Source organism: Melospiza melodia, chromosome 20, assembly GCF_035770615.1.
Source record: "Melospiza melodia melodia isolate bMelMel2 chromosome 20, bMelMel2.pri, whole genome shotgun sequence".
In the NCBI taxonomy this organism is placed as follows: domain Eukaryota; kingdom Metazoa; phylum Chordata; class Aves; order Passeriformes; family Passerellidae; genus Melospiza; species Melospiza melodia.
Genome location: NC_086213.1, coordinates 4,368,631 through 4,392,532, shown reverse-complemented (window position 1 = coordinate 4,392,532; position 23,902 = coordinate 4,368,631). Strand labels below are relative to the sequence as shown.

At 43.3% G+C, this 23,902-nt stretch overlaps 2 protein-coding genes across 9 annotated transcripts in view; one reads left to right on the top strand and one right to left on the bottom strand.

The window, feature by feature from the left end:
• SFI1 (SFI1 centrin binding protein) overlaps window positions 1-3,853 on the top strand; it is a 29,367-nt gene extending 25,514 nt beyond the window's left edge. For all 3 annotated transcript variants that reach the window (XM_063173390.1, XM_063173393.1, XM_063173391.1), the window contains one exon: window positions 3,205-3,853. The gene's annotated coding sequence lies outside the window, so the exon portion shown is untranslated. The remainder of the gene's footprint in view (window positions 1-3,204) is intronic.
• On the bottom strand, window positions 200-22,548 carry PISD (phosphatidylserine decarboxylase). 6 transcript variants are annotated; one of them, XM_063173397.1, is made up of 9 exons: window positions 13,905-13,939; window positions 13,685-13,753; window positions 9,192-9,607; window positions 7,441-7,606; window positions 5,241-5,477; window positions 4,979-5,117; window positions 4,113-4,259; window positions 3,242-3,402; window positions 200-2,950 (listed from the first exon to the last, which is right to left on the bottom strand). In XM_063173397.1, exons 3-9 carry the CDS (start codon window positions 9,386-9,388, stop codon window positions 2,726-2,728), a joined length of 1,272 nt encoding a protein of 423 aa, XP_063029467.1. In that variant the 5' UTR covers window positions 9,389-9,607; window positions 13,685-13,753; window positions 13,905-13,939; the 3' UTR covers window positions 200-2,725. The 6 variants fall into 6 exon arrangements, with proteins under 6 accessions (XP_063029467.1, XP_063029470.1, XP_063029468.1 ...); XM_063173400.1 differs by lacking the exons at window positions 7,441-7,606; window positions 9,192-9,607; window positions 13,685-13,753; window positions 13,905-13,939 and adding exons at window positions 17,465-17,640; window positions 21,367-21,461; window positions 22,436-22,548; XM_063173398.1 differs by lacking the exons at window positions 13,685-13,753; window positions 13,905-13,939 and adding an exon at window positions 17,465-17,580.
• Window positions 22,549-23,902: the final 1,354 nt, after the last annotated feature.

Sequence of the window (23,902 nt, the reverse complement as noted above, 5' to 3'; positions counted from 1 at the left end):
GGCCCTTTCATAGCAGGGGACAATGGAAGAGATGTATCCATTCACTTGGTTCTATGTATGGAATTTATATTTGATAAATTAAGTGAAAATAATTTGGCTTTTTTTATTGTTACTGTAGCTATTGTTGCAAACTGGAGCTACACCTACCTCATGCTGCACTTGCAATACCTAGTTTAGGTTACCTGTCATGCCACAAAGATAAGCAACACAGATAAGACTCTTTATTTCAAAATGTTTGCAATTAAATGAGTTCATGTCAGTAAGTCATACACTTTGACATACAAAAATACCGTGCTACTGATACAGTTGAATTAAATGGATTCTCCGTGCAGGAGAAATTCACAGCATTATCAGTACCCTCGAGGAACTTTTTCACTCCTGGGGTGCATTGCTGGCCCCTGCATCACAAGCAATGTTGGTTTATTAGCTCGCTCTGCACAGTATTAAAACCACCATAAACAGCCACTTGCATGCTGAATCCTCTCTTCCTTCTGGGATTTCTAATAAAGCAAACATCAAGCAACCCATCCTCCATCACTAGGCTAATATGTACCTTCAGATACTATGGATGATGCTGCTGAGTAGGAAGAAATTAAAGCTTAAACTTCCTTTGGCTCTGTCTGGATGTCATAGACCCCAGTGGAAAAGAAGGAAAAGATTCAGTTGTCTTTTTCTCTCATCCACTGGAACAAATTTGCTTTCTCTTGTTAACATGACACTGAAGTTTAATCAAAAAGATCACCCAAACTTTATCCTCTCAGAGCTGATATTTGCCTTACTCTTTTCTCACTCTCAAAGGTTTAAAAAGACTTGTATCTGGTACTATACTGCTGCAGGAGTAAACTTGCTAATACCAAGAACTTTAACAAGATAGGTGGCTGAGAGCCACTTCAAGCTTTCAAACTCCTCCCTGTGTGAGGAAACACTGACTCCTGGAGCCAAATGAATTTTCTCCTGCTTGTCACCCAAACAGCCACCCTCATCTGACTCACGCCTGGCTACATCACTTAGAGGCAGTTTATCATCCCTTCCTTCCCGATGACAAGCTAAGCATACAGGACTTGGCAAACTGGACATTTGTACAACAAAATTATATTCTATTTTCTGCAGTGCATACAAAGAAGGGTTTCTTTAGGAGATCAGAGCCTGTCATCTCCTTGAAGTAGCAGAAAAGTAGCTCAAGCAAGGAAGTAGTAGGAGAAATCTTTCAGAAAGCACAAAGGCAGGTTTCATAAGCGTGTCCACTCCAACAAGCTCTGGATAGCAAAATCATGTTTGAGTGCTGGGACTTGAAACAGTTTATTCTCAAAAAACAATTTACATTGCTTTAAAACTCAATTCCTCTTCACTTTGGCAGTGGTTTTTGTCAGTGCCACATGCAGTAGATCCAAAGTGTTAGATTTTAACTCTTCTTGATGTGAAGTTGCAGAAGCTTTAAAATTTTACAGTGGATTAAGCTTCAGCACAAAGATTTTAGCCCCCAGCACATTCCTAGCATTAAGTATGAGGGTACAAGTCAGAGCCAGTGTGGTTTTTTGTTTTGTATTTTGAATAAGATGAAGTTGTTGCCCAGTCAAGGGAGGGCCAGATTGGCACCTGGGAAGCAACACGGAATTTCTTTAAAAAGCCATAAATATTTTAAACACAGTCAGTGCATAGGGCATTTCACTCTGTACAATAAAAATTGGTCCTGAAGTAGCTGAAGCTGTCCTTTAACAGAGGAACTAATTCTTCAAGAATTTAGTGACAAAGTAACAAGATACATAGCAGAAAGGAAAAGCACACTTTAGTTGCCATCACATCACCCAGCAAAAATATGCTTTGTGTCTTCTAACTCCTTAATCCAAGAGATGAAGTTAACTGTCTTTCATAAAGACAAAAACTTTAAGGCCTGGAATAGCAAAATAAAACCATGGATTAGGAAGAGGACACAGAGCTTCGTCTGTCTTTAAAAAAGAAAAGAAAATTGCAAGATGACAAGTTCTGTTGTCTGGAATGTAGACACTGTTTTCAGGTTTAAAATACACTGCAAAGCCCATTTTTAAAGCAGCAATGTCAGACAAAAGAATTAAAGTTTTTTAACAGTACAAAACTCAGGATGAGGGATGAGTGTCACTCATTGTACTGACTGACTGTTGTACATTTTGCTTTGTTTGGGCCATGAAGCCACACCAGCAAATTTCACTGTTTGGCCATCTGTGCATTCAGAGACTGCTTTTATCTAGTAATTTGGGTGGAGTTTCTTAGAATAAAATAAATATGAGAATATATTCTTTACTCAAGGTCTGTAAATCAGATTCTGTAGATACAAGGTCTGACTCAGCCTGTCAGTGTCCCTTTAACTACAGGTAATCTCTACCTCCACCCTTTCCTACTGCACCTGCCTAGGAAGGCTTAAAAGGGACTTAGAGGCTCTAAGAACATAATTATCCTGTGGCACATTCAGGGCAGAACATGAAAGACTACAGGCACAGGGTGGGCCTGAAACCACCATGGGCAACATCTTTAAAGGCAGCTGTACCCAATACATCCATGATCATTCAATTCAGTTTCTACATTCAGCAGCAGGTAAATGTAGACCAAATATTTTCAAGTTTAATGCAGCAGTGACATCTTTCTTCCTCCTCACCCAGGTCCTGCTGAGTGACACAAACTTGATAAGTGAAACACTCGGTGGTGTGAAAAAAGTCCCTTTTTATAGAAAATCTTCTTGCTGAGACAGTTCCTATAGAGAGCCCAGTGCTTCTCCAAAGCGGATTTTCTGTCCAGCCTTGAGGTTGAATCTGAAGTCCTTGGGTGCCTCAAAGATTAGTACAATTGTAGAGCCTAAGTTAAATTCCCCTAAATGTTCCCCTTTCCTCATGGGGATTCCCTCCTTGTTGTTGTTGGATATGAAGCTGAAGTCATTGTAGGAACCTTTAGAGTAGCTTGGACTGTTCGTGTGCAAGTCCTGTACAGAGAAGGAAGAAGAGAAGGATTTCAGTGCTCTGTATTCCTTCATCACCACAGCTGTGGACTGTACACACTCTCACGTTTTCCATGCACAAACTCACAGTACAAAGGTGCAATAGGAATATTTTTTAAATTGTCTATATTGGAGACAACACTGTTTAAATCAGTCTTAGAGTATCAGTACTGTGAAACACCCTAATTTCAGGGTAATAATTTTTCTTTTTAAATTTTGTTATGCTGCATCAACCTCAGCCATTAACAAAAAGGTGCCTGCTATGATCCTGCTCACCTGGTCAAAGTAGATGCGGATGGAGCCCACATTTGTTGCTCCTACAGCTGTTAGTGAGAAGAAGCCATGTTTCCAGTCACCTGTAAGGACAACCCGTTCATTGTGGCAGAACAGCTCCTTGATCCAGCGAGCTACTCCAGGATTGACAGACATCAGAGAGCCTGAAGAAATGAGAACATGTTCAGGTTAGGTTGTCTGGTTTGTAGTGATACTGTAAGGCCACTCAGATGGTGTTTTCAGTGTAACTGGAGTTGATCCAGTAAACAGCTCTGTCAGTTATTTGTAGGAAGAGAGGCAAGTGCCAGGCAGAGCAAATGAAAGAGAAGTCTGTGCTGAAAACAAAGGGGTCACAGAAGGATGTGTGTGGTGGGTCAGTCTCTTTCTCATGGTGTTTGAAACCAAATCCAAATACTTAGGATTTTGCTAGATACCAAGAAGTAAAATATTCTTATCTGCAAGAACATCTGATCCCAGCTCTAGGAGTGTAACTGTTCAGTTGCATTTTCTTTGCCAAGCACAAGCAGAGATCATCCTTTAGGCTACTGTTTGGTGTGAGCTGCAGAACTGTCTATATTTCAGGTGCAAACTGAATAAACAGTGTTTGGGAACAAATCAGCTCAGCTTGAATCAAGGGGTACTTCAAACAAACAGTTTGAATACAATATTACTGTTTTCACTATTTTTATGTGATTTGCTCTGGTAAACTCTACAGCTGCAAAACTCATTACTGTTTGAGACAAATCACTTTTCTACCATTGTCTATCATATTACTGTCCAACTTCTGCACTGGTGTGTCTCATTGTGCAGAGGCCCATAGCAGTGCTTCCCTCCATGGCTGCTCTGCAGCTGTTTCCTAGGAACAGAAACCAACCTGGGAAGTGCCGTCGGTGTGACACCGTCCAGTCTGTGGGCGAGTGGAAGCAGTGATAATCCCCTGGTGCAAGGTAAATCACACAGTGGTAGAGCTCATTCCCCTCCTTTGTGACCAGTTGTTTCTGAAAAGAGTTACCAGGTGGGGCTGCAGGAAAAGCAGGGAAAGGAAGGGGTTAAAGATATTCCTCCTGAAGTCATCTACCTTAGCCAGGCAGTCTGTGTTAGAGCCAGTGCAATAGCAGAGGATTAAATGCAGCTCATGTGGATTGGTGAGACTACAAAAACATAGCTTTCATGCAGAAATCCAATATTTCCAAATGTTCCTTTCCCTTAACAAGAAAATTAGATCCTGGATTGTTTCAATCACAGTGAAAAATTTCCTTTTGGAGTTTGCCCTTCCATAAGCAAAACAGCAGAACTGAAATCCAGTACAACAGAATTTTTACTAAAGCTATCCTTTAAGAACAGAATTTGTGAAGAGTCCTCTAAGTCATCAGACAGGAAGTGCTTGAGCATGGATCTTGTTAAGATCCAATTTTTGCTAGCCAGTGCTTGGGCCCATTTCAGTGTGACTGCAGGAGTGCTGCAGCTATGGTGTAGCAACAGATCTTGGAGTCAAGTGTAGGAACCAAGCACCAAGCAACTCAGTTCAGATAATCAGAATGAGCCAGGCATGACTGCATAAAGCCACTGGTGAGGAAGAACTAGAACAGTGACATGGTTACCCACAAATTAAACCAAAAATCAGACCTGCTTTTGTTCCTGACAATGCAAGAAAATGTTACATTTTTTCATCTCTCTTATGATTTCTGAGAACACTGAAAGGGCACAGCAGAATAAATGCAGAACTGACACAGAACTTACCCTGGCTAAAATGCATTTCCTCTGTGGAGATGCGAGGTCCTAAGAAAGATTCCAGAGAATAAGTAACCCCTTTTACTTGCTCCACTTCACAATTTTTTACCTGTCCGAAATTAAGGATCTTTCCATCAGAGGGACTAATCTACAGCAAAGAGAAAAAAGGAACCAGTCAGCAGTTCATGAAGTCTTCATGAAGCAGTGCCATTCCTCTGGGGGCTGAGGGAAGTGGCAGTGCAGGGTGAAGCCCTCCCTGCCTTTCACTCACCACGCTGTGCACGCAGCACACCGGCCGCGCCTGCGGTTTCAGCTTCCTGCGGAAGAACTCGCTGAGGTTCCTGTAGTGGTGCAGATCCTCCACAGCTGCCTCCTTCATGTTCACCCCGAAGGTCCAGATGTACAGGCTGTACACCGGCTTCCTCAGCCACGTGGGCAGCTCCACCTGGTTCAGGCGGCCCCAGGCTCGCGAGAGCAGCCGCGTGGGGACCGACTTGTACAGGGCAACCTGAGGGGACAATGGCAGCAGGTCAGTGCTCTGCCCACTGATGGCTTCCTTACTTCTGTCACAGGAAGGATCAGACTGTTCTGCAAACCTCTCCCTTGAATTCATGGAGCCTTTAAGGCAGCAAAAAATTTACACTGCACTTCATTGTCATTCCCTCCATTCTGGTGAGATCAGACAAGAGACAGGATGAAACTTTATATAACTTTAAAGTGAAGCCAGAATTTCCACTCCTTTGCAGGCTGAAGCTCCACACTGAAGTTACTGCAAACTGTCCAATGTGAGGCTTACAGAAAAAAGAGACATTGCACATATTATAGCAGAACGCTCATCAGAAAGGCTTAACATTACCAATGTATAAATTTTTGTGAATAACTAAATGAAAATTGACTGGAAAATAATTTCTCAGTGTTGGATGACATGTTCCCCAGACTGAGGGTGCTTCCCACACCCAGTACTGTGTGTTGTATGCTCTAATGAGTATACAAGTACCATCAAAGAAATATACCCACTGGATGCAGCTACACAGGTATAAACTTATACCAGCCTTACTCCTTCTCTTGCAACAATGGGAGCTGCTAATTGCAAGAATATTAAATGCCTTTATTTCTGTAGAAATACACCATTGGACTTGCACCAAAAGCCAAGTTTTAACAAGAAAAACAAATGAAACAAAGTTGGCAAGAGGTATCTGCTGTTGATGGAAGTGGAGAGATGACAACATCTTTCTGTTGGTAATTCCAGCAGACAGCTCTTCTGGGGTTTGTGGTGCTTGCTGTCAGCCAGGAAGCTCACATGGCTATGATGTAACTGGGGGAAGCTGGGGAATATGGACCAAGGGAACTGAACACTCTGAAACCAGTTTTGCAAAGGAAGTGGGGATCTGCTGACTGCTGTTTTTGAACAGCTACATTCAACTTGCAGCTAAACCTTGGGATTTTTCTTAGTGAGAGTCATTTGTTCTCAATCATATCCTTCATGATTAAGTCTTGCAAAACACAGCCATAAACACAAGCAGAAGTATGCACTGGCTCCATCATACCAAATACAACAAATTAAGATTTCACTTACAAATCACCATCCTGTGTACATACAGGGATATTTCAGAAAGGAAGTACCAACCTAATCTTACTCAGATAAAACCATCTAAATGAACAGTGTTTTAGGTTATATAAGCTGAAATACTGAAGAAAAAAAAAAGTTGCCATTTTATTTGACATGCCCTGTACTGTATTAATTTCTAAAAGCTGTTTTCCACCAACATCAAAAATGTACATACACCTATAAAATCACATCAATTGTCATAAGCAGTATTTCCTAGCAGCCCCTTCTCTTCAATGGAGCCTGGTTTTCAAGCTGATGGGATCAGACAGAACAGATGTTCAATGAAATAGGCTTAAGAATGGCAATTTTGTTCCTGTTTGCAATCAAAATACTTACTTGGTTGTTGGATTCTGAAATTGCATGATTGTGGGGAGAATTACTACGAGCAAGGCATCCCATACCCCGGTCTCAACAGTGACAGAGCAGAGATTTGTGTATCATTTGGACATGCTGGACTACAAATGCTCAATGAACTTGAGGAACAAACCCTCTTGGTGCGAAAATAACCAAAAACAAGAGACCATTTCAACAGGACCAGGAAAAGGAACTTGCCAAAAGGTTTGGTCTTCCTTGTCCGAGCCCTGATACTGTGATGTGACTGAATTCCTTCAGAAGTTTCTGTTAACTTTCCCTGACTACTAGAGGACAAAGTAATTCTCTGCTCCTTAGCAAGTCACTTGTCTGTGAGGCAATTGATCAACACAACCACAGTGAAAACTAAACAGAAGCACGAATTGCAGCTCTGCTTTCACAGCAGTGATCAGCAGGCTGCCCTGCATGCAGCAGCTCTCCCCCCAGCTGCTGCCAGCTCCAGGACACAGCTCCCAGATGTGGCACATGAGAGAGAGCTGCTCACACTTACCCTGCTCATAGGCCTCCATCCCACTCTGGTCAAGGGTTTAAGAGCACCGAAAGGCAGAAGGTAATAGAGAATAGTCAGAGGCCAAGAACGGAGTTTCAGAGCAGGCCTAGACATACAGCTCAGCTGGCCCAACCTTCGCCTCAGGGCCAGCTGGGGGAATTGCAACCTGAAAGATTACATACACAACATCAGAGGGTCAGGCATCTCAGCTGCAGAGCCACCAGCTTCCGACAGCTGGGTCAGTTATTCCTGCTAAACGTTTCTTAATCTTTCATACTACAAGTCTTTACTCCTTTATTTTGATTGGTTCTTCCCCTTCCCAAAATAAACAGTTTATCTAAAAAGTCCAGATAATGGTGTTCACCCTCATAGGTCACGTTTTATGAATGACACCCTCAAAAATTAAAGGTAAGACCAGTTTCCAGGTCTTAAAGCCTTCACTGAGTATCCTGGTTCTGAATAGGGAACACGTGGTCAAAGCCAATATTTCTACTACTGCACAACAATCTAGTCTCCGTAGCCCAATAATCAACTCCCCTCATAACCAGCTGCATCTCTGATTTTTTTTTTGTTACATGGGTGTCCTGACTGAGAGAGACCTCATTTTGCACAAATATCATGGGGAGAAGTTGACCTAACTCTCACAGGGAAAAGCTGCTCAGCTTCTTAGCAGAGGACAGACATTAGGGGCCTCAGTTCAGATCCTTGCAGGAGGTCTGGATGCAAAACCCTTCAGGTCCCCATTTATTCTTTGGCTTCTACTCATGAAAAAGCCACTGGCATTTCCAAGGTCACATTATCAAATGGAAATCTGTCTACCTGAGGGCAAACTATTGAAATGACTGACTGAACTCCTGGCTAGGAGACTGTTCTGCAAGCAGGACACAGCGACGTGCGCACACAAACCGAAGTGGCACAGTCTGGCCGCTCCCAACAGCTCACTCTCTCAAGGGATCCTGTGACATGAAAGAGAAACTACAAAATATTGCATATGTCTTTCCAAGATGGAAAGAAGCTGAGAATTTAAAAGGAAGTTTTCTTGTCAACTCGTTCTTTTCAAAACTTGGATCAGAATTAAAATATCAGGCAGGTATAACTGTCACCATTTTGGGATGCAAGATGGTGCTTTTGGCTCAGAGATGTTTTTTTCTGCAGTGAACACAACTTCTTTCCCCTGAAGAACTAATAAATAGAGAATGATCTGTGCATCTTAATGCAACAAGGAAAAAGAACCCTGGGCAGAAGTGCTGTCTTAGCAGAGTTAATGCAGGATTCTCAGCAGGAGGTAGGACTGACTCGCCATGGGAATAGGAAGGGACACTTCACATTCTCCCATCCCCACCACCCAGCAGGGCTGGCGGGCCAGGAGCCGGGTTGGGTCTCGTTCTCCCCCTCCTGCTGCTCTCCCCCCCTTCACTGCAGTCGCTCCTGGACCAATCCCTGCAGAGCTGCATCGCGTTGGAGCCCTCGGGCTTCTCACTGCCTTGGCCTGGTTTCAGAGCGGCCCCTCAACTAATTTTTCCATTCTCCGAGTGATAGAGAGTAGAAGGGAAAGGAATGAAAGCTTCCCCATTCCCCTTGTCATGGAACAGCATGCCCTTCTCTGCCAATACAATGTATAAGGAGCTTTATAGTAATTAGGCCAAACAAAAGCTTCGCAGATGGCTCCCGCTCCTTCTGCCCAGAAACCCTCCCAGCCTCCCTCCCGCCTCAGTCACCACTCCTGCAAAGCAGAAAATACTGAACAGTACCTGAAACGAGTTCTCCTACTTGGTGTCCCACCAGCAGAGCCAGCTGGGCCTGGACTCTCCAGCTGTGGGTGCTGGTCCCCGGCACAGCTGCTGCTGCCGCCGTTCCCTGAACGCAGCCTCCGGACATGAATTTTAACTTTGCGGAGGTTGTAGCAAGAGGGTGGAGGGTTAGATAAAGCTTTGTAGCATCTCACCATTTCCCTGTGTGCAGCTCTGGTCCCTGCAGGGTGTTTGACTGACACATCGTCAGGGTGACGGCTGTTGCAAGGCTCAGTCTTTTTTCCTCTACCTCTCTTTCCTTTGCTTGCTCCGGTATAGGAGAGAGGACTCGGCGTCACAGTTCCTAAATCCCCCGCTGGTTTGGCTCTGGATTCCCTCTCTGTTTCCCACTTGAATCTCTGCTACGAGAGTTGCAGCTATTGCAAACAAACAGGCATTGTGTCATATTTCAACATCCCACTACAAAGCCGACTCTGCACACGATAAAAATGAGCTGTCCATATGAGCAGTCCTTGCTTCTTGCTAGTCCGGGTGGCCATTGAAGCCCAACTCCCCAAAAAACACCCTGCAGTCTGTCCCAGGCTGCTGGGCAGCAGTGCTCTAGTGAGAGGAGCAGCCAGCTGGCCTGGCACAGCTCATCCCAGCGCCAGCCTGAATGCAAGGCTGGGAGGAGGAGTGGGGCGGAGAAGAGGAGGAGGAGGAGGAGATAACTCCCAGCTTTAATTCTGCAGTGCAGCAGCTGCTGCTAAGAGTTCTGGACTCTTGGGCACCAAAAATCCTTTCCTGTTCTTAGTGTCCAGCTTGTAAAGAACAAAACAGAACAGAAAGGAATGTCTTTCTATTTTACAACTCTTGCCAGACACAAACATCCATCTGCGGAAATCTGCTTCCATCTAAAAACACTCAGTTAAGGGAACAGGTAGTGGACATTCTTCTACAAATAACCAGATACATACAAAAAAAGCCAGTTTTAGGGCCAGCTTGATAACTAGGTATAAAAGAAGTGTTATGTGCCTATTATGTGACTTTCAGTACTGTCACAGTTTTTTGTGTCCAGTAGAACTAAAATACAAAACAGTAGGAAACTGTTTGGTAGCTGGTTTGATTTTTAAAGACCAAAGGCTGCACTGTTTCTATCTAAGCATTCTAAATATACAGAGACATTTCCCTCTTAAATCCTACAAAACACACCTCAAACATAGATTTTCTGAATCTCCTGTGACTGGGTTTGGATTGTTAAGGGAGTCCTGCTTCAAAAAGTGAAGTCAGATAGCTACATCTCACCTCAAGATTAAACCAAATACTCAGAACGATTGCAGGGCTGACTCTCTCGTGGTTCCATTTCACTTCTGCTTTCTGCTAAAGCTGGGTTGAAAACAAATTAAAAAAAACCCTCCTTGCTTCCAGAGCTTTCTAAGCACTGTGAAAACTCTCTGGCTGACAGAGTAGATGAAAAAGAGCACTGTTGCTCTGACTGAGGGAAAGGCTTGTATTGTAATAGGGATAATGCAGGAGGAGTGGGAGGACCAGCAGGAAAAGCTAGAATTAACTAGCAAATGGCATCCCAGTGAGGCCTCAAAAGGAAAATATTCAAGCAGTAATTGTGTATTTTGATTGGCCTTCAACTCCAAATATTACAGATACTCCCTAGACACACCTCTGGAGATCCTGCATTAGAATATTTTTCTCGGGTAGAAAATTTCTATATGATATTCTGTGTGTCAGGAAGATCCAAGACCTGTGTGCATGTTGTTCAAGCTGAATTTTAATAACTGCAAATTAAAAAAGAAACCCAGCTAACTGAAAGATGGGAAATTTAAGATCAGTGAAAGCACTCAAAACATACTCCTTCCTCCCTGAGCCTTGTGCCAACTCTTTTTGTTTTCCTATTTAAAATATCATTTAGTCTTTCTCTGGCTGGCACAAGAAACTCCTACACAACAAAAACGATGCCATCTGTATAGTAAAATGCTGAAAGCAGTTAGCCAAAATCCTATCAAAATTCAAAGAAAAGCAACAAGGAGCACAGAGGAGCTACTTTGGGAACATCAGAAATTAGTAAATACTTAAACAGCAACAAGCTAAATCGACAACACTGTTTCAAAAGAAACTTCATCTGACCAAGACAGAATTATTTTTCACACTGAACACGTGTGTTCACAGAACTGCAGGGAGGGAATTCGTTTGGAGCTGGGCAGGAGCAGCAGAGCACCCAGTCCAGCAGCTCCTGCAGCCAGGGTGGAACCCTGCTCCCCATCCTGTGCAACCTTCACCCTTGCAGAGAGAGAGCAAACACATCACATCTACTTCAGTGCTCTTCCCTTCAGGATAAGGGAGGTAACCCACAAGCTCTTCCAGTAAAATCCAATTTTACCCCTCAAAACACTTTTAAGGAATTATTGTATTCTCAGCTGAGTAACCATGATTCTATGGAAGCATGTACCCAGATAAACAGCTGATCTGCTCCCTAAAAAAACCTAGACCCTGAAATGTTCTACAGCCTGATGAAGGGGGTAGTACCACCCTTCAGTCCAAAAAATGTGGGGCAAGTGAGATTCCTCTCCAGGAAGGGAAAAACATGGGTGTTACAAGATTTTTTTTCTCCACCTCTTAAAAAAACTGTGTGCAGCCAAGAAAGAAGTTTCTCTGAAGTTCTGTTCTGCTCCCCTCATGACGTTCACCAGGATGCCAATACCTGAGTCCTGCTGAGGTGCTGACATGCCTGCTGTGGCTGCCCCAGAAGTAACATGCAGTTCCTACAGTGTAATGAGGCTGAAATGAAAAATCCACCCTGATTTTACCTGCTTTCCATGGGGAAAGGAACAAGAACTGCTCATCAGACAGCTCATGAGAGAGGAACTCATGTAATGGCATCTCAACAGCTGGACCTCTTGGGATGCAGGCAGTGCCCACAGCCTGTGTCAGCTTAGACATCATCAACTTAGACAAAAATCTTTAAAATGTTTGGTTTGTAGGGGTTGCAGACCATTCCCAAACTCCCTCACCTGTTGAACTCACCCAGAATCCACTCTGGGCTAATAAAGCAGCAGTTAGCAGCAGGTATGAATCCATAGAGAATTATCTCATAGAGAACTGCTAATCTGCCAGCTATGCCACAGCTTCTACTCTGTCAGCTCAAATAAGCATCAAATCCAGTGACCTCTTTTAATTACTTGTCAAATAGTGAACTACTCAAATCCTTCTCTCAAGTTTTAAAAAGACACAGCAAGGCAGTTGCAAGTAAGACTAATGTGCAACTGAACTGCAAACCTGCAGCCTCGGTTTTAAACCGTAAGCATGAATCATTAGGCTTGGAATGTGCTGGTCAGTGCTCAAAGCCCTCTGGTCAAACTTTCTACATTTGGTCACAGAACTACTGTTTAAAAAATGCACTGAACGCATCCCAGTGCTGTACTCGAGTGCCAGCAAAAACTACGCTCTTGCACTCAGGGCCGAGGTACTGGGTGCCCGTTGGTGAATTCCCGTTCCTTTCCCAGCAGTCACTGTTTGATATCACAGTGATATTAATATCTCATCCCCGCTCCCACCCAACCTTCTCGGCAGGCGGCCCGGCAGGACAAACACTGGATACTCCACACCCAGGCAGGACTCCCGGACTCGGAGAGCACAACAGAACCGCCCGGTGCCGCTGGAAACCTGAGCGCCGGCTGAGCGTCTGCCAGGGCCGCGGGATTGCCGGGCAGCGCCCTCGGGAGCTCTCCCGGAGTTTTCCAACGGGGCCACTCGCCATTGACCAGCGCTGCCTAATGAAATGTATCGTGCTCGGCTGCATCTACCCGCACTGTCTGACATGCTTTACTTCTCATTTAAAAAAGCCTTTCTATACATTTTCTCTTTGTGTATTAGGAAAAACCTTTTTATTGCTTTCCCGTAACTTTACAATGCTGTTTCAGTTACTTTGTATAAATATAAATGTTACTTCTTCAGGAAGAAAAAGAAGTATTTAAGGATAGCCTAACTGGACGACTGGGTTCTGAATTCTGTGCAAAAAGCATGTTATACAGTCTCAAAGATCTTCTGTGAAGCAAGGACACAAAGCTTTATTTATTTACAAAGTGACATGAAATTTGATGGCACCCTTTTAATACTTTGTAGTAGTAATTTCCAATTAACGGTTTAGAACAACACCGCCTCCTATCGCCCCATTATTTGAGTTTAAGATATCAGTAAAGCAAACTCTCAGCTCCAGAAAGGGTCTCTAAAGGAAGCAGAAGCCGCGTTACATCCTCCCCACAGAGCAGCACCCGGCGGAAGCTGCGCAAAAGCCCCGGCGGCTCCTCGGCCCCCCGTCCGCCCCGCGGGACTCTGGACTCCGATAAGGCTGGTCCAGCAGACTCATTCTGCTTAAATATACTCAGAGATTACTCATGAGTCGACTTTGGAACATCACCTGGAACTTCCAGCAAGCCAGAGTGAATCACCCCTTGGCCGCCAGCCCTCGCACATCTGCCCTGCGGTCCGATAGCCCTTACCTGATGCCCAGGGAAGTCTCCTTCGTCCCGGCTTTCCGCCTTCAATCGCCAAAACGACACCGACCCTTCCTTTCAAAGCAGTTTTCAGACACGTGAACAAAGCTCAGCGCACCCCCCACCCATGGCAGCGCAGCCATCCCGCCCCAGGGGCCCCTTCTCGGGGCAGGGGAGCGGAGGGGCCGCAGCTCCGCTCGCTCCGTTCCTTCCCTTCCCTTCCTACCTCCCGCCGCCGGCAGCCGCTCCCTGCCCCGCTCCGCTCCGCTCGCTCCGGGCGGTGCCGGCCCGGGCCGGCCTTAAGGAACCCCGCGGGCCCGCGGCCCTGCCCCGCCCGGCTCCAGCCACTGGCGCCGCTCGGCAGCTCCTTCCCTCGGAGGCGGGGCCAGGGCGGCACAAACGCAAAGGAAGAGAGCCGAGGGCTCCGCAGCACGGGGTCCCCCACAAGGGTCAGGCACTCCTGCGGACCAGCGCTTCCCAAAGAGCGCTGGCCCGGACAACGCGGAAAGAGACTCGTCGGGGAGCAAGGCACCGGTGCGGATTCTGTGCCTTGCACAGCTTCCCACCGCGTCTCCGGGTGCGGGAACACAATCCCACACAGGCACTGGCAGCCAAAGCACCGAAGTGTGCTCCAGTCTCACAAACTGCTTCCGAAAAGCTCAGCTAAAGTGCTCCATAAGCTCAGCAAGGCCCTCAGGAAGATGCACAGGAAGTTGCACGACTCATCTAGTCAAAAGGTCTTTTCATTGTTTAGATTTTAAAAAAACCCACAAACCCAAACTGGTTTTATTTGGTTCCATTTGCCAAGACAACCGAGAAAAACATCTACACCATTGCAGCCTTTACACAATCTGATGCTGTTGAAATGTCACTGGTTTTAACATTTTCTGAACATCTTTCTTGCGTACTTTGAACCACTTTACGAAGATTTTTTTTTATAATTGCATAGATGCTTCAATAAAACTCCAAGCATCAGAATCTGGGAGCAAGAATGAGGAATAAGAAACCAACTGGAGATTATATTTCTTCTGAAGTCGAATTAAAAAAAATAAAATCATATATTCTTTCATTATTAGCTCTTGCCTGAACTTGAAACACACCTCTTACCATAATACTAAATGTCTCCTCTGGGCCAAGAAAAGCACCTTCTGTATTGTACTGCCATATGAGCTCCAGCATCCTCTGTTACATAAATACAAGCACTTCCTGCCATCAGTAGGAAAGACTTGTTCTTAATTCTGAGAATCCAGATCCTAAACCTATGCTCAAACACTTTCCTGGTGAATTAAGTTGTTTTTAAAACAACAATAAGCTGCAGTTGGAACACTGCAGCTCACTTCCAGAGACATTTACTGTGCTTTCCTGGCACATGTCGCTCCAATAAACACTGCTTTTTCCTTACACAGAACAGAACAAACTACAGGAGGAAAGGACACTCTCAAAGTTCCACTCTCAAAACTCTGGTTCATCTGCTCACTGTGTTCCTCCAAACCCCCCCTCTGGCCAAGCTTTCCCACAGTAATTATTGGATCCTGTATCAACAGTGCCCTGCTGCCCAGGTAAGAAGAAGCAAAGTGCCCCTAGTTAGCATATGAATGGCATGCCATGCATGGCAGATCCCAGCCAGGAAATGTTCTGTGACAGCAAAGATTTGGAACAATAAGCTTCCATCCATCTGATAAACATCTACCTGTCTGCCTCCAAGCCCTCTGCTTTACCTCATCTAATTAAATGAAAGCTGATCCCCACTGGTTTCACAGTAGGAGACACTAAGGCGTTAATCAGCTCAAGCTATTAGCGACAGAATGTCTCTAAGAAAATGACACAAAGAAAAGGTCTGTGCTAAAGAAACAGTAGTTCTGTCTTTCCCTGTGGAGAAACTTAAGGAACACTTGACTTGCACCAGATTAATTTCTGCCCCATCCTTTTATGAAGCTCAAGCAAAACAAAACCACACAAGTGTACTGACTGTAATTGAGTCAAAAATGCTGCACACCTCAGTGAGGCTCCCAGCATGTACCTCTGCCACAGGGGAGCTCCCCTGCCAGCTCAGCAGGGTTAATACCTTTAATATCTGTCTTCTCAGAAGCAGGGCAATGTGCCTCACACAGAGCTGGCAGGTGGAAGAGGGTCCACATTCCCCTGTGGAATCAGCACTTCAGAGCTGCAGGCTCGGCAGTGAGGGCACATGCACCAGTTCCTTGTTCTGCATTACTCCTTCAAAGCTCATTCAATCACACTTGGTCTCTCTCTGCCTATGTAAATGGGCTTTCTCTCCCTTATTCTGCCCTAAAAACAAGACAACACTCCCCCTTCCACACCCCTCAGCATGAGCCCAGTGATGCAAAAACCCAAAACAATGGAAAATGATAGGTCAGCAAAAAATCCCACTTCACTCTACAATAAAAAGGAACAATGCAGCTCTTATTTTTCTTGAATCCTTCATTGTTTGGAATATTTCTTGCAATGTCTGACCATAGTTTCTCTTTTTCCTCATAACTATTGAGCTTCCTTTTCCTCCCACAGAATTCAAACACATCAGGAAGGACTGGGATGTCTTGTTAGTGTCTCCTACTGGGGTCTGCTGCATCTGGGGCCCTGCTTATCAGTTTGAAATTCTTTGTGCGTTTCCCCACATTTGTAAAAACCAAATCCTTTAAAGCTGTTTCATCAAAAGCAACACTCTCAGCTTCACCAAACAATAACAAATCAGCATATCAGTACAATGAAAGAAGGCAAATGCAATAAGAGAATTACCCAATTTCATACCAAAAAGTATGAACAATAACAAAAGAATATTCGTTTTCAAGCATCAAAATTGAATTGACATTGCCATGTTAAATAAATCCTCTGTGGACACTTACCTGTTCTTTTTTTTTAATCAGAACCCATTTGAAACAAACTTCAGCATGATAAGAATATACAGGAGACAGATTTACAGAAAGATTCCTGAGGAGCTATCACAGGCTAAGCTGTTAGCATCTGGACTGTCTGGATCATATCTGGTTTTGGTCACTACTGAAATTTAGGGATTCCAGCCTAGTCTCCCACAGGCATGTGGCCAAATCACTCACACACCAGCAGTGTGCTCAGGAATGCAAAGAAACTGCAGTGCCAGAGGTCACACTGAAGCATCTCCTACACAACCTTACAATCCTAGAATCTTTAACTCCTTGCCTTCAGAAGTGACACTGAAGCAGGCACTCATGTGGCTGTTTGGAAGAACACCACATGTATTTTAAACTGTCCAACATGGAGTTGAACAATATACTTAATACTTCAAAGGCAATACAGTAGCTACAGGAAGCCATGAAGTATTTACTTCAATGCTGCAATGGGTGTTTGACCTATGAACACCATACACACCACCTGCAATTCCACAATCATTTCTCAACTCCTTGGAATCCAAAAGGAAAAGGCAAAAATTCCTCTGGATCAAGAGGAATTACAGACCTAAGTGAAAAAAAAAACCTATGAAAACAAGGTCTTGCTGTATATTCATTCAAGAAACAGGTAAATTTTTATTAACCAGGCATTCATTCCATCTCAGCTTTCTTGTAAAGCACATATGGTGTCAGCCACACTAAAAGATGGAGGAGTTGCTGGCAGTTGCTAATGTATCATGGCTTCAGCCAAATGAGTTACTGAAGTGACAGAAACTTTAGTTCCATGAGCTGTCAAGAACACGTTGTCAACAGAGGCAAATTCAAGACTCGTGTGTTGAAATGGAAGCAAAGGAGCTTTGCATCAAATGTGGCAGAAGTAAAATTGCCCCAATTTTCTTACCTCCCATTCACTTGCAAGCTTCACAGGCACCTCTATGCCCCTCTTCTCCAGCTGTTGCAACTTGTAATCCTCATATTTTCTGTATCCTGCATATCCTCCACCTGTAGCTACGAGAACGTGGAAGGGCCGCAGGCGGAAGACTTGGCGCACTGCAGCAGTGTGAAGCTTCTTCCTGTCTGTAACAAAAAATCCCAGACTTCAGGAGAGAGAACAGCTACACAGGAAAGAGAAAGCAACCCTGTGCAGTGAGGGATATGAGCTGGGGTGATGAAAATGTGATTAGAAAATAAACCTGTCACAGAAGGTATGTACAGATGCTCCTGAGTATTCCAGTTATTGCAGTTTACCAAGTTACTGTAACTCAACTGACCAACACTAATTGGTCATCTGAGGTTTTAACCTCATCCCTGTCCCTGCCACCCCACATGCTTCCAACATTCTTCTCCCCAAAATATGTATAAACTGTGCTCCCTGGAAGCCCCATGGAGAAATACACAGAATTAGTGTCTGACAGCACTGTCGTTTCCAGCTGTGAGAACATTGGTACTGTGCAGAATAATCATTTTCTGGGGAACAATCTGTACCACAGTGAAGCTTTGTGCTTCTCAGTCATTTAAGCTTTCACTACAGTTAGGGAATCCCCAGACTGCTCAGCTAACTGGAAGAGGGAAGGAAATGATGACCTGTTTTAGAGTAGGTGGGTAACAGGAAAACAGGCCCATTTCTGCTGTAATACAGGTCACCACATGAAACAAAGAGATGTGTAGTATTAAATCTGGTTTTTACGGAGTAAACACCGAGCTCCTCCTGCCTAAGTCCAGCCTTGCAGTCACTGTGAGATACAAGGACACAGTGTGGTCACTAAGCAACAGACTGAGCATGGGGCAGGCACAGCTGTGGGAGTATTTCCCTTCCAAAACCTTCAGAGAAAACAAATCTGTCCAGGGCTCAGTCAGTATTAGACTGTGCTGCTCGTGTCTGTCTGCCAGCCAGTCGGAAGTTCTCAGTTCTACCTGACAGAAAATGCCCAGAACCAATTCTTGATTCCGATTGCTGTCATTCCCACAGCAATCATTAACTTGCATGCACCAGAATAAAACCAAATTAACTTCCTCCATAGTCAGGCTTCTTAGGGTTTGACTATGAAAGGATGCATTAGCAAACAAAAGAATTCAGCCAACACCAACTCTATTTCTAGGCTCACACAGAGACAAAGCACAATTGTTTTGAAGTCTGGAAGGCTTTAATTCTAAGGAATTTAGTTGATTAGAAGCATTCAGCCATGATGCTGCAAAAAGATGCCAAATAAAAGTAATTCTTGTCCATATTTTGTTTTATCAAAATAATATTTCTTAATAATTTCTTTCCTACACTCATGATTTAAAAATATTGCTACATATCCCAAATGCACCATAAAACAAAACCAGCTTTGTTCTTTCTTTAAGAAAAAAAGTATTTTCTTTTCTGGGGGAGAAAAACAAGGCAGCAACTACAGTTCCAGTTAAGATTCTAAAAATTATTCTTTCCTAAGGAACAATGCTCATGGAAGGAGAGGGATAATTTGGAACAGCAGAATGTTTAAAAAGACAGACTTGCTTGAATTTACAAAGACTCTACAACCTTTCAACTTTGTATCACTATTTCAACAGAAATGTCTGTACACAGACCAATGATACTCTTTAGCCCTAAAGCCTTTAACTCCCTTCCACTACATCTTGGCTTCTAAGTTAGCAAAGCAGCCCAGCTATTTCAGCAATTTCACAAATTCCCAAACCAAAATCCCTCAGCAAGAACAGCTTTTTCTGGTTTGGATCCAGAGAGAGGCAGTTTCTGTTTCAAGAGCATTGATTACACCCATGTGAACATTTCTCTTCCTGTAACAGTGACCAAACCATGGGGTGTTCCACAAGCCACAGCAAACACAATTTAAGTTGTTGATAAATGAAGAGTTGACTTTTCCCCATCTCCAGCATTAATGAAACAACACTTCTGTAACTGGTCTCCAAAACATTATCATTGCAAAGGCACCCAACATGCCACTGTCAAGCTTATTTGCCCTGACAAAATTCCACACCTTTCCCACACAAAGTGTACAAATTCTAAGACAAGAACAGGAGTTACTGACTCTGGCAACAGAGCCAGGTTTAGGCAGCTGGCACTGCTCAGATTTCAGCTGAACATTGTGTTCTCTAACGATGCTCCCTGGAAAGCACCATGAGAGTGTGTGGAGAGCTCATCCTTGGCACCAGAGCCACCAGAAACAAGTGCAGGGCAAGAGAAAAAAGATGCAAGACTGTCAATGTACTAATATAACATTTTTAGATACTACCCTAAATCTGAAGCCCTCACTGATAAAGCCAACCTCTTCCAGAATTCTCTTAAACACAGAGTATATCCAGCAAAGGAGAATAAAAATTAGTAACAATTTCCTTCTCTGGCACAGGTGAAAAAGACACATTCCCTCAGAAAGGCTGGAAAATTCAGGATGAGAAAGGAAGCTGAATCATGGCAGGAGTGCTCTACTTTATGCAGATAGATGCAGTAACATAAATGCTGCTCCATTACTCTGACCAAATTAAGAATTTCTTCCAGGACATGACACAAACACTTAGAGGAGGCCATTATAAGGGATAGAGATAAAATTAGAGAAGAGTTATCTTTCCTTTATATCCAAATCAGACTCTAAAATATCAATTAATTAGAAAATGTCAGGCTAAAACATTGAGTTGTTCAAAACTCAAAGCTAATTTAGACTAAAATGACTTTTTCTGCCTTGTGATCAACAACTTTGCATTATGTCTCAACTTGCAAATTTTTTTTCTGTAATGACTTTGATTTATAGACAACAAAGCCCTGCTGTTTTATTCATCTGTGTGAGCATATTTTTCAATAACAAAATATCCATATATGATATGCCAGACAAAGCACTTGGACAGGCCAGTTAACCCAAAGAAATGGTTTTGGAAAATGGGACCAATAGCTCAGCTGGCAAGGAAACAAAAATTGAAGACTATTATTTGTGACACTAATATATGGCAATGCACATGCTACAAGTTTATAAATATTCCTTAAAACCAAACAGTAATATTTGATCTTCACAGCATTACCCAGCTACAGAAACATCAAGGGCAAGTACCACTTTAACCAAGTCCTAAACATTTCATGTAAACCTACTCTGATTTCCTGATCTATTCAAATTACAACTACAGATTGAAACATAAAAGGATATTTATACCTTTTTATTCTTATAGGGCTGTTAAACTGCTGAAATCTCAATCTCTCTGACTTTTCAAGGTGAACACCTGGTAAGAGCAGCACTACAAAGCAGGTAATACATTTGAATATTATAAATATGCAGAAGTTTGATGTTGCCTTTCCCAGTCAGTCACTTCAGTAGGTGTGGAAAGTACACAAATTATTGCTCATCAAGTTCATTTAAGTGGGTTTTTTAAAATGTAAAAACACTGTCCTAACATGAACATGTCTTTCTGGTAAATTATATTGTGTTTTTAAAAAATAATTTTTGGACTCTAGACTCCTGAGAAAACTAACTAAAGTGCAGAAATTAATTAAAAAATAAACCTATGACTAATGGGTTTTAATTTGCTATGTAGGAATCATCTTCACTAGAAAAAGTTTCAGATGCTTTTGTAAAGTTTGAAAGCAACAAACAACAACAGCTCATAATGAATCTTGTTAAAAAGGTAAATATACTTCTTTTACTATGTGGAAAACACAATTTGCAAGCTTGTGTCTAAGGAAATGCCATTAATTGGTATTTGATGCTGGACTCCCAGTCCTTTCATTTAAAAAAATTACATTTTCCTATATGAGACCACAATTTGATTAACTGTGAGTGGCCTTGAGTTTGAAACCACTTGTAGCTACAACCCATCACTTACCACTGAAGAATGTCCTGGAAGGAGGCTGCTTCCACAGGACTCCAGCTCTAACACACAGGTTCCTCTGCACCAGCAGGTTACAGCTGCACAGCAAGCTGAAACACAACAAACAAGAAGTGGCTGCTGAAGTACAAATGTCTAATAATGCAAATTTCAGTAGTTCAGCATAGTGACCATCTAATGTTTAGCAGCTGAGTAACAGAGGGAAAAGTCTACTCAAGTTATCATAAAATTTCCACTGAGCCCAGTCCCCTGGTGGTCTACTCCTCTCCTAAAAAAATTTTGAAAAATCCAACAATCCAACTGCTCCTGCAGGTATTTATTTAAAGATACATCTTTGTATTTTCTTTTTCTTAACAAATATTGACATGTTCCTCTTGGGCTGCTGTAACAGTGATACTTTTCTGAGTATTGTAGATGCTGATCTTGCCAATAGTCCTTTATTTATGTTATCAGCATGTACTGTATCTTGGCCTGTCTGGAGCTCTAAAATGCAAATGGAGTGGTAACTTTTATAATTATTGTTAAGTACTTGGGATTATTCCATTTCCACTGGGCTGCTACAACTGTGTCATTTAAGAACCTCCTACAACAGCAACTGTCTAGAGAGACACTCAGGATTTGGTTCATGTTTTACCTTATCATCCTGGTGGGAAGGAGGAAGAGTGCATGGGGGAGTTTTGGATTCTATGAAGAAGTAATGGCATTTCTAAGACCAAGTGCTGTAGCTGAAAAAGTAAAAAGGCTGCCAGGCACAGCAGCTCTTCTTTAGAATTTACCTTATCACTCTGTTCACTGGTGAACTGCAGTGAGAGTGGTTCTGACCCTCTGAAAATCCCTAAAATAGACTTGGAACTGGCCAATATAGAAAAAGGGTTCACCCAGGACTTTTTGTGTGTTTAATAATGTTTAATTTCATGTTGATAATAAATCTGACAAGCAGGCATCCAGTTGTACAAGAACTGTTCCAAGTCTGTAAATAAGCATGTTTCAACAAGTATTTGACTGTGGCCCGGCAACACCCTGCTGTCAGACAGGATCACAGGGAGGAGAGGGACAGAGTTCTCACCCCAACAGGCTCAGACCCTTGGGGAGAACCAGATCTTTGTGCAACCTGCTCACTCTCAGGAGGCAATGCCACAGCTGGGATGTCTTCATCTGCCCTCTGGCCTTTCATCTGCTCTTGATCAGATACACGGAGGGAGGACACAATTACTTCAGTAGCTTACAAGCTATTGCATCATTTGGGGCCATTCAACCTCAGGAAGTGATTATTAAGAGTTTAAAGACTTAATTTCAGGTGCCTACTGAGTTACATATAGGCGTGATCCCTTTATTTCGAAGAAGAATCTACAGATTTCTTACCTAGAAGTCACACCATTATGTCAGCACACTTGGTAACTATGCTTTAATATCAGCCAATGAACAACAGCTAAAGTTTTCTCTTATCCCTATTGCAACAGTGTCAGAATATCTCACTGTGCCCTTCAGCTCCATGGTCTCTGTTAAAATCCCTGCATTAACCCAAATGTGAGAGGACAGACCCTCCCTCCCCAAGCCCCACATTCCTGTAACCACGTGCTAAACCTGCCCCACTGCTGCATCATCTCCCAGGATGTTATTTTCATTACAAGACAGAAAAAGTGCTGAACATACAGAACCTGTATGTTCTACAGAGCAACACGTTGGGATTTGTCATGAACAACGAAGTCACCTGATGCTCTTGGGTCATACCAGGCCTGCACTAATTTGTGCACTTACAAGGCCTGTTTTACAACCTATTAAAACACTTGGGATAAAAGGAGCACTTGCTCATCAGTAAGCTGGGAGCCTGTGGGCTACTTCTAAGGGAGTCAAGAAATAAAGAACTAATCGAATTAGCAACAGACTTAAATTTAGCAGAAGAGTTTTCAAATCCTAAAAAGTAATGGAAAACATTATTAAAACTTAACTGCAGCCTAAAGCATTAGTATTTGAGACATTTATTGGCCTTCCTACATACTAGTGTATGCAAAAATGCAGTCAGAACAGAACAGTTGTGTTGGCTTCACAGGAGCATCCAGGAGCTGCTCCCACTACTGAGGCAGGGCAGGGCACTGGGACTCGGTACCTCCTCAGTGAAGGACACAACACCTAACCCTAAGCTCTTACCAAAATTGCTTTTGGTGTCCAACACTGGAAAATCAGTTTCCATCTTACTCTGAAACCTGCCTAAAACCAGGCAAAGACAACAAAACTAAAAACAGTCTCACCTTCCCTGCTCCTGACAGCCTGACCTTGGTGGGTACAAATGCAAGTCGGAGTATTGACCCCCTGCCTCTCCCACCTGACTGGAGGCTGATAGAGAAGGAACTGCCAAGAAATTCCCTGTTAACTGCAGCCCCTCTGTGTCTTCAGCCATCTCTGGATGAGGGACAACACTGGGTCTGGAGGTAACAGAACAGAACACTCTTTGCACGAGGTGTTTGCTCCAGGTTTTGAGAGAGAAGGGGGAATAAGGGGACTGCGTGTTCTATCCAAGAACAGGGAACAGTGG

Coding starts and splice junctions, on each gene's coding strand:
- PISD (XM_063173398.1), bottom strand. CDS start 9,388: ATGGTGAGATGCTACAAAGCTTTATCTAACCCTCCACCCTCTTGCTAC. Junction 3,403..4,112: donor ACACCGACGGCACTTCCCAG/GTTGGTTTCTGT, acceptor TCATTTCTTCAG/GCTCTCTGATGTCTGTCAAT. Junction 2,951..3,241: donor TCCGCATCTACTTTGACCAG/GTGAGCAGGATC, acceptor TTCTCTGTACAG/GACTTGCACACGAACAGTCC.